Genomic DNA, 10,047 nt, shown 5'->3' with positions numbered 1-10,047 from the left:
GGGAACATGTCCATGTTTGGCATGCATATATTTCTTCTTCCACGTAGCCACGGATCATTTTGGTCAACTAGGCAACTTCACGCAAGAAATACATCATTTCAAGTGATTTTGATGTATATACGCATCAATACCTTGGGGGAAAAAGAAAAAAAAACCCTCATTCAAACCGACTTTTTTTTTTCTTTGAAAAACAAACTTAATTAGATAGGAAAATCACAACTATATTCGGTCCTAATACAATCAGAGAAAAGAACATTTCTAGTAGTAGATAAAATATGAGCCTATACATGAATATGTTGAATTGTAAGTCTAATAAGAACATTGACGGAAAAATTGGTTTGTCGATATATAATTTGAAACGAAGTTGCCACAACCATGATATCTTCTTCAACCATAGCCCTTAATCTCAAACCTACTTTTTTGTTTTTTTGTTTTTTGGTCAAACAATAAAATTTTTTAGATTATATGTTATATTAAAGCCAACAAGATTCGAACTCACTTGGCGTAAAAGGTAACACTCATCTCCACCATTGTGGTAAAGGACCACTTGCCAAACCTACTATTTTTAGATGTGCGAATTTTTATTTCCGTTTTATTTGTGCATCATTAGATCTTTAATAATACAATTTTGAAAGAAAACTGTTATTAGCACTTTAAAAATATCATTATTCACTCCTCATAAATGTATTTTTTTTCTTCTAATTATAAAAAATTTGGAATGCCAAATGAGATTTTAAGAGTGCTAATAACAATTCTCTTTTGAAATATTTAATACAATTCAATCCATATAGTGGGTTGGCTTCTTGATATATAATATGAAAAGAAGTCGCCAACCATGATATATTCTACCATAGCCTTCATTCTCAAACCTATTTTTTTAGATGTATGAATTTTTATATCTGTTTTCTTCTGTGCGGAGTCATTTGGATGTACTTTTATAATAATTGAAAGCGTTTTTAAAGAAAATATTTTCAAGTTCCAAAACCATTTGAAATGCTTTTTACAAAAAAAACACATAACTTGTGCTTCTTTCAAAAAACACTTTAAGGGTTTTTTCAAGATTAACTAGCATTTTACTTAAAAATTGGTTCTAAAGATTTTAACTAAAAACATTTTTAATATTTTAAAAGCACATAAACAAGTAGATTGAAATATTTAATTCAATTCAATCCATATGGTGGGTTGGCTTCTTGATATGTAATATGAAAAGAAGTCGCCAACCATGATATATTCTACCATAGCCTTCATTCTCAAACCTAGTTTTTTAGATGTATGAATTTTTATTTCTGTTTTCTTTTGTGCGGAGTCATTTAAATGTGTTTTTATAATAACTGAAAGCGTTTTTAGATAAAATATTTTCAAGTTCCAAAACCACTTGAAATACTTTTTACAAAAAAAACACATAACTTTTGCTTCTTTCAGAAAACACTTTAAGAGCTTTTTCAAGATTAACTAGTATTTTACTTAAAAATTGGTTCTAAAAACTTTAACTAAAAACATTTTTAATATTTTAAAAGCACACATAAACAAGTAGATCTTCGATAATACAATTTTGAAATATTTAATACAATTCAATCCATGTAGCGAGTTGGGGAAAACATTTGCGAAAACAAAAATAAATTGAACAAAACATTTGCGAAAACAAAAATAAATTGAAATTCGAACAACTCGGCTAGTATGGTTGGATACTGGGAAACACATACTTTGCATAGGCCAAAACTACGAAGCCTATTTGTAGGTTTGGTGAATCAAGGAATAAACGCCATGTGTCGGAAGCTTAAGGCCCTTGTTTTTCTCCGTGGACCCTACAGCGTCGCTTTCTCACGTGGGGGTGCATGTGACCTCTTGGCTTCCGAAAAACCCAACATGTTCGACGTTTAACTCCCACGCTTGACTATGAGTCCTCGAGCACATAATGAATTAATCGACTGTTTCTTACAGTGGTATGTAATTTTGGTAACAAATTAGGGTTGGGTTATTGTAAAAGAAGGTAGAGCTAGAAAGTTGTCTTCATAAATTTTAGAGGTATTTGTTGGTTTGCCTCCTGAATTTGTATAGAGTTGTTAATTTTGTCCTGAACTTTAATTTTAGCTAATTACCTTCTTATCTATTTTGATTAGCCAATTTTTTCCATAAACTTTAATTTAAACCGATTATCCCCTGAACTTTTATAAATAGTCAATTCCCCCTTTCATGTTATATTTTAAAATTTTCATTCAATTCTTCATACATCCAATTTTTCATCCTTTTTGCCCTCATAGAATTGTCATATGTTGATTATGTGATCAAGATGGATGGAGAATTGGATGAAAATTTTAGAAATCTAATGACAGGGGAAAAATTGGCTATTTATAAAAGTTCAGAGAAGTAATCGACTAAAATTAAAGTTTAAAGGGGAAATTAGCCAATTATAAAAGTTGAAGAGGGTAATCGACTAAAATTAAATTCATGGAGAAATTGGCAACTCCATACAAGTTCAAGTGACAAATTGAAAAATATGTCTAAATTTTAAGTTTGAGTTTGATTGCATTGCAAAATACACACTTTATATCTAAATTTTAAGCTGGGTGTAGCGATTAAACAAATGAGTTTTAATAAAAAATTTCCTAAAAAAATTAACATAACCAATATATTGTATTTAGATTAAATAAGATAAATTAAGTTCTCATCTCTCATTTTACTTTCTTATTAAATAAAACTTTTATTTTTTATTTTTTATTTTTTAACAAGTTGCTTTTGACTTTTTTCCACGTTGTTATTTGAATATTAAATGATTTACATGTCAACATATTTTAATTTTAAAATTAAAATCTTATTCCATTATTTCTAAATGTATTCACTTAGTATTTTTCATATATTTCTATTTTTAATTTGTATCCCTTTTCTAATTTTATCTTTTTAGTTTAATTAGTACCCATATATTTTAGGTTCTTTTTGTGTCCTTACTTTAGAAAACAATGTTGATTTGTTCATTATAATTTCAAATTTTAATATGTACCCTATATTTTTATTTTCATTTGTACGCAGATTTACCTTTTACTTTTTATGATGAATGTACTCATGCTAATTACATGTAATTATTTTATATTTTAAAATATATCAAAAGTTATTTTTTATGAAATATTTAATAACTGTGTGGGTACATTATTTTTTCAAAAACTATGTCAAGTATAATATTACTCTATTGTTGATTTTCTAAGTAATTATTATATTTAAAAATACGATAATTCTCACTTTATTACTTGAAGTATCATGAATACATCAAGTTTTTTTTTCTTCCTAGTCTCATACTTAATGTTACATTTTTCTCCAAGATTCATACTTCCATTAAGTTGACCGTTAGACCATCTCCAAGGGAGATGTCAAAAATACCACATAGACATATAACGGTAACAAATGACATACCATTTACACCAATTGAGATATCAAATATGACATGGAAAAGAAGGCTAAGCTGATATGGACAAAGGGATGTCAAATTTGAAGGTGCCTTCAAATTTGATTTTTGATATTTCCAAAGGCATTCCACTTGCCTTACCTTAAATGCTAGCATATTTAAGTATTATTTGATAATTTTTAAACCAACAACAATCCAACTTTTATTATTTTTGTTTTGAAAAAACATAAATGAAACAATAAATTTTGGCATATCGGGTGGAAGGAAAATATTGATAATATGTCAAATTGCCAAGTCAGCCATCAAATTTAAATATGATCTTTTGAATTTAACGTTTCCTTTAAAGATGTTCTTAGTAACTTCATTAAAGCGTGACATGGCTACCACATGGACGATGACTGTGAACACACGTGTCACTATGACTCCATGTGGACAATTAATTTAAAAAAAAAAAACTAAAAAAAAATTGGCAGAATGATAAATAAATAAATTTGTTTTCCTGTTGTCTTCTTCCTAGAGGGAAGAAGTTCGATCCTGCCCTCCCTCCCTATCACGCCTCTACGTCTTCAACCTCGATTTCAACCAATGGCTCAAATTCATCCTCGATTTCCTCCTCTTTCGATCCCCATAACCCATCGTCTGCTCCCTCGACTTCAACTAATGGCTCCAATCGAATATGTGTGATTTCGTCACACAACGTGCTCAACCCGACAAAGCACATCAACCTCATCTCCTCGAGTTTGTTGCGGATGAAGATGCAGATGTTTGATTGAGTTCGAATTGTTACAAACCTAGGTTGAACTCACACACTTAATCACGTAATTATGTATTTGGTTCGGTACTCAAATGTTGGGAGAATATCTATTATTGATTAAAGAGTAAGCATGGCCTTAAATAGCCTTACAAGGAAAGATGAACGCTAAAAATATGCAGCCCACGTTTTGCAATCCTATAACGTGGTATAGGACTAAGTCAAGCAAATAACAGAAACAAATAACTTATCCCTAAAGACTAGGGCTTATTATCAATAGCTGAAACAAACCCTACAAACTAGGAACAAACCCTGTTGTCAACAATCAGTTTATATCCATGAGTGAATGAACACCCAATAGCTCCCGTAATTTCTGAAACACATCCAGCTTCATAGGCTTAGTCATGATGTCTGCCACCTACTCTTGTGAAGAACAATGAACCAATCCTACAACTTCATCCTTGGTGAGTTCTCGAAGAAAAGGAAACCAAACATCTATGTGCTTACTGTGCCCATGCATCACTAGATTTTTTGATAGCTTACTAATAGAACTATTATCACAAAAAATTGTTGTGGACTTACACGGTTCATGATTGAGATACTATAAGACCCTCCTTAACTAAACTGCTTAACATGCACTTAATGTTGCAGCTATGAATTCAGCTTCAGTGGTAGATAATGTGACCACAAGTTGTTTCTTTGAGGACCATGAAATTGCCCCTGAACTCAACACAAAAACATGCCCAGAAGTGCTTTTCCTATCATCCAAATCTGTAGCATAATCACTGTCAGTGTACTCGATGAGTTCTTCTCTTCCTCCCTTCTTGTAGAACAGCCCAAAATTCACCATGCCATTTAAGTACCTCAATACTCTTTTTGCTGCTTTAAGATGCAGTTCAGTAGGTTGTTCCATGAACCTACTAATTAAACTGATCGCATTGCAGTCAAGTATATAAGACTATCTACGACTCATTTGTACAAAGTGCTATCAACTTCTATTCCCTCTTCATCCTTTATTATTTTGAAGCCAGGGACAATGGGATTATGAACTGCATTGCTTTGGTCCATGTTAAACCTTTCCAACACTTCTTGAGCATATTTCCATTGACTAACATAGATACCTTCTCACCTTTGGAACACTTCTAAGCCAAGAAAGTAGCTCATTTTCCCAAGATCAGTCATGTCAAACTCAGTCATCATTGAATGCTTGAAATCTCTAAACATGGACTTATCATTCCCAGTGAATATAGGATCATCAACATAACATTTTACCTTCATTCAGCCTTTTGACAAACAAGGTGTGTTCATGTGGGCACTTCTCGAAACCTTCCTTCATGAAATAAGACTCAATGCGGTTGTACCAGGCTCTAGGAGCCTGTTTAAGACCGTAAAAAGCCTTTTTGAGCTTATAAACCTTGTGCTTATGCCCCTTTTGTTCATAACCTGAAGGTTGTGCAATGAATAACTTTTCATTTATTTCACCATGGAGGAATGTCGACTTCACATCCAACTGATACACATTCCAGTCATTTCCAGCTGCAAGTGAGATAATAACACAAATTGTATCCAAATGAGCTACGGATGCAAACACTTCTGCATAATCAATCCCATATTGCTGGCTATACCTTTTTACAACCAGATGAGCCTTGTACTTGTCTACTTCTCCTTTCTCATTGAGCTTCGTTTTGTAGATCCATTTTACCCCAACTAATTTCCCTTCTGATGGCATCTCTGTTAATTCCCATGTATTATTTCTCTCTATTGCGTTAATTTCTGAGTCCATTACCTTTCTCCATTTGTCACTTTTTATAGGTTCCTTATAAGTAATCGGATCTGATTCGGCAAATAAAGCTAGATGAGCCACATCTTCTCCTCGAAGAGACCTTCTCCACTCACATAGTCTCTCATCCACACTGGTTATCTTCTATCTCGTCCCTCTCGGCCAGTTATGTCTGTCTGTTCATTGTGATCAGAGTCCTCGGTGTCTAGTGTTGTTTCTTCTGTCGCCAATTCTTCTGCATTATTGTCATTCCCTGGATCATCTCCTTCATTTGATTCCCATTTAAGATCAGCCATGGTTGTCTCTTGATGATTGTCATTCCAGTCCCAAGCTTTGTCTTCTTCAAAGACAACATCTCGATTTATCACGATCTTCTTAGTAGTTGGATCATATAAATGATAAGCTTTGGATTCCTCGCTAACTCCTAGTAGAATGCACTTCTTACTTTTATCATCAAGCTTAATCCTCTTACTGTCAGGAACATGCACAAGTGTTAAACACCCAAAAACCCTAAAGTACTCCATCGATGGTTTGGATCCACTCCAGGCTTCTTCTGGCGTCATATGTCTCACTATTAGGGTTGGACTTCTATTGAGCACATGAATGGCCCAATTCACTGCTTCTGGCCAGAAAGTTCTTGGCATTTTCTTCTCTGTAAACATACTTCGAACCATGTTTATAATGGTTCGATTCTTCCTTTCCTCGACGCCATTCTGTTGAGGAGTGTAGGCAGTTGTTAATTGCCTTTGAATTCCATGCATGTTGCAAAACTCAGTGAACTCATGTGAAATGAACTCGCCTCCACGATCTGTACGCAGGGTTCTTATGCTTAAACTGGTTTCCTTTTCAACCTTAGCTTTAAAAGTTTTAAACGTATTGAGAGCTTCTGACTTTTCAACCAAGTAATACACCCAAGTTTTCCGACTGTAATCATCAGTGAAGGTAATGAGATACCTCTTTTTGCTATTGGAGATTGGATTAATAGGCCCACATATGTCTGCATGCACGAGTTGAAGGCTCTGAGATGCTCTCCACGTATTCTCTTTTGGGAATGAGTCTCGTTGTTGCTTTCCCACCAAACACTCTTCACAAACTTCCTTGTGTGCTTTGAACTTTGGTAAACCCTTCACCATATTCTTTTGCTGGAGAACCCTTAGACCACTCCAACCCAAATATCCATATCTGCGATGCCATAGTTGAGGTTGATCATCCGTCACAGTGTTCAAACAATGATGTCTTTGTAACTGTATGCCGGCTAGTAAAATGAACATGCAATTTTCTGCCATCATGGTCTCCTAGATTAATCTTCTCTCTGGATGATAAATTCTGCAATTTCCATTTTTGATAAAAATGGCGAGACCCTTCTCTTGCAGTTGTCCAATACTCAATAAATTGTGTTTTAACCCCGGCACATAAAATACTCCAATGATGACCTGCATGATTCTGTTGACTTCCATACGGACATTTCCTTTTCCTAGCACATCCAAGCTTGAATCATTCCCTATCTTCATAAACTTCCTGAATGTATCATCCAAAGTTGTAAACAACTCATTCTTACCACACATATGCAGACTACACATATGATTGCTGCATCCCGAGTCCAGGAACCACAATTCTTCTCTGTTGACCTCCTTGATATCCACGTAGGCCATCAATAGCATTTCTTCACTAGTTTCTGCATAGAAACCTTTTGAGTCCTTCCCCTTCTTGGGGCACTCCCACTGAAAATGCCCAAGTTCATGACAGTTGTAACACTCAAGAGTAGTTTTATCTAGACTGTTTCTACCCCTTCCTCGTCCTCTTCCTCTGGAACTGCTACGTCCACCTCGCCCACCTTGTTGGAGATCATGAGTCACTTTTAGGGCTTACTCATCCACTGAATGTCGCCCCATTCTTTGCTTGTGCATGAGTAAGCTGGTTTGTAGTTCATCAATGGACATGATGTCTAAATCATTCGATTCTTCAATAGAGCATACCACATAATCATATTTATCAATCATTGATCTCAGAATCTTTTTGATGACCACCACATCTTCCATCTTTCCCCCATGAATCCTCATCTTGTTGGCTACGGTAAGAGCACATGCAAAGTACTCGTTTACTGATTCCCTTTCCTTCATGTGCAGAATTTCAAACTTGTTGTGAAGAGCTTGTAACTGTGCTCGTTTAACTCTTGTTGTGCCTTGGTATTTTTGCTTCAAGGAGTCCCAGATGTCCATCGAGGTCTCCTTCTTCAATATCGCTTCCAAGATTGAACGATCAATGGCCTAGAACAAGTAATTATTGGTCTTCAAGTCTTTTAGTCTCAAATCTTCAATAGTTTTCTTCTGTCCATCTATGAGATCATCTACTGCTGCAGGAATTCCAGTTTCCACCAAACTCCAATATTCCTTGGAGCACAAGAAATTCTCCGTGAGCATGCTCCAATGATCATAATGTCCGTCAAACCTCGGGATTGTAGGTTGTACAAAGTTGCTTTCAGTCGTCATGGCGTCGTTGTTAAACAATGAAACTAGCGTCAATCCGGCCCCGTGGTGGGGCTCTGATACCAGATGTTACAAACCTACGTTGAACTCACACACTCAATCACATAATTATGTATTTGGTTTGGTACTCAAATGCTGGGAGAATATCTGTTATTGATTAAAGAGTAAGCATGGCCTTAAATAACCTTACAAGGAAAGATAAATGCTGAAAATATGCAGCCCACGTTTTACAACCCTAGAACGTGGTATAGGACTAAGTCAAGCAAATAACAGAAACAAATAACTTATCCCTAAATACTAGGGCTCATTAACAATAGCTGAAACAAATCCTACAAACTAGGAACAAACCTTAATAGCTTCAACACGAATCACATTTGACCCGAGTGGACTCAGCGATAGAATCGCTCTTGCGTCTGTGACTTGACTCCAAATATGAAGCACTGAGTCGATTTGGGGATTCAATCGCTATTTGGGCTTTTGAACTTGAGATCGTCGAAGAACACGAGGTCTTGAGGTTGTCGAAAACGACAAAGACAATTTCGAATGAGACGCTGCATCGATGATGAGGACGTTAGAGAAAACAAGACGATGTCCAATGCAAGAGAGATGAAAGAAAGAGAAAGACGACTGACAAGAAGACAAAGCACACCTACCTCATGCTGAGATTTCAGTTCAAAAACCCTAAACATCTAAACACTAACAACATGTAACATATCCAAGTGTTTGCCGCGGCTAGGTAATATGCTCTGAAACTCCATTTGTTATTCGACGGATCTAGAGAGTGAGGGTGCAGGTGCGGGGCTAGGTTGAAGGACTGGGTAGAAGGGTTGATAAAAAATTTTTGTTTCTGTTTGGTTACCGGTTTATGGGTTGAGTATGAAGATGGTTGATTAAGTTTTTTTTTTAAGTATTTTGAAGAAAATTATAATTAATTATTGTTATTAGATATTTTTAAATGAATTTTCAGATTTTTTGGCATTTTAAATAATTGAGCCGTAGTTTATTTTTTTTAATTTTTTAATGTCCACATGGAGCCACAGTAGCGCGTGGATGCACATTTATTGTCCACCTGCAAGCTACGTCACGTTTTAATGGAGCTATTAACGGTCAACCTAACAAAAGTATGAATTTGAGAGAAAAACGTAACTTTAGATATGTGACTTGAATGAAAAAAAACTTTATGTATGAAAGTTTGAAATCCACAAGACTTTAGAGTAGTTTGAAAACCATGTCACACCTTAATAGATTTACTCTTATTTGAACTTTTAAAATGTCATAACTTGTGAGATATTGAATCCATAAATGTAGGATTTACAATGAAGCTAAGAACTTTGATCAAATTATTAAAACAAACTTGATTTTAGTTTAACAAATGGGTTGACCAGGATCGGAACCAACATGACCGATTAGAATAACTAAATGAATCTTTTTTTATGAATAGTGTTACGGTTTTTTTTTTTAATTTTTTTTTAACTTTAGTTTCTTTTATTTGTATATATATTTTTATTACGAGTGATATTATTATAAGAGATATGATGATTTGAAAAAGAACTTTAAGCCGAAATACTATTTTTATTAATACAATCCACACTTACCCACTTCTTACAACTTATTAACTTTTGTTTATTGAGAA

At 34.6% G+C, this 10,047-nt stretch overlaps 1 protein-coding gene across 1 annotated transcript; it reads right to left on the bottom strand.

Moving 5' to 3' along the window:
• Nucleotides 1-7,223: 7,223 nt before the first annotated feature.
• On the bottom strand, nt 7,224-8,147 carry LOC137708983 (uncharacterized). Its single transcript, XM_068448134.1, has 2 exons — nt 7,905-8,147; nt 7,224-7,649 (listed from the first exon to the last, which is right to left on the bottom strand). The coding sequence occupies exons 1-2, from the start codon at nt 8,145-8,147 to the stop codon at nt 7,224-7,226; spliced, it is 669 nt and encodes a 222-aa protein (XP_068304235.1).
• Between the last annotated feature and the right edge of the window lie 1,900 nt (nt 8,148-10,047).

Source organism: Pyrus communis, chromosome 11 (assembly GCF_963583255.1).
Source record: "Pyrus communis chromosome 11, drPyrComm1.1, whole genome shotgun sequence".
Lineage (NCBI taxonomy): Eukaryota > Viridiplantae > Streptophyta > Magnoliopsida > Rosales > Rosaceae > Pyrus > Pyrus communis.
This window is presented reverse-complemented; position numbering and strand designations above follow the sequence as displayed.

What these genes read in the sequence shown, in the direction of transcription:
- LOC137708983 (XM_068448134.1), bottom strand. Translation starts at nt 8,147, where the DNA reads ATGGACATCTGGGACTCCTTGAAGCAAAAATACCAAGGCACAACAAGA. An exon ending in TTGATAAATATGATTATGTG is followed by an intron (nt 7,650 to 7,904) that starts GTATGCTCTATT and finishes GGGCATTTTCAG; the next exon opens with TGGGAGTGCCCCAAGAAGGG.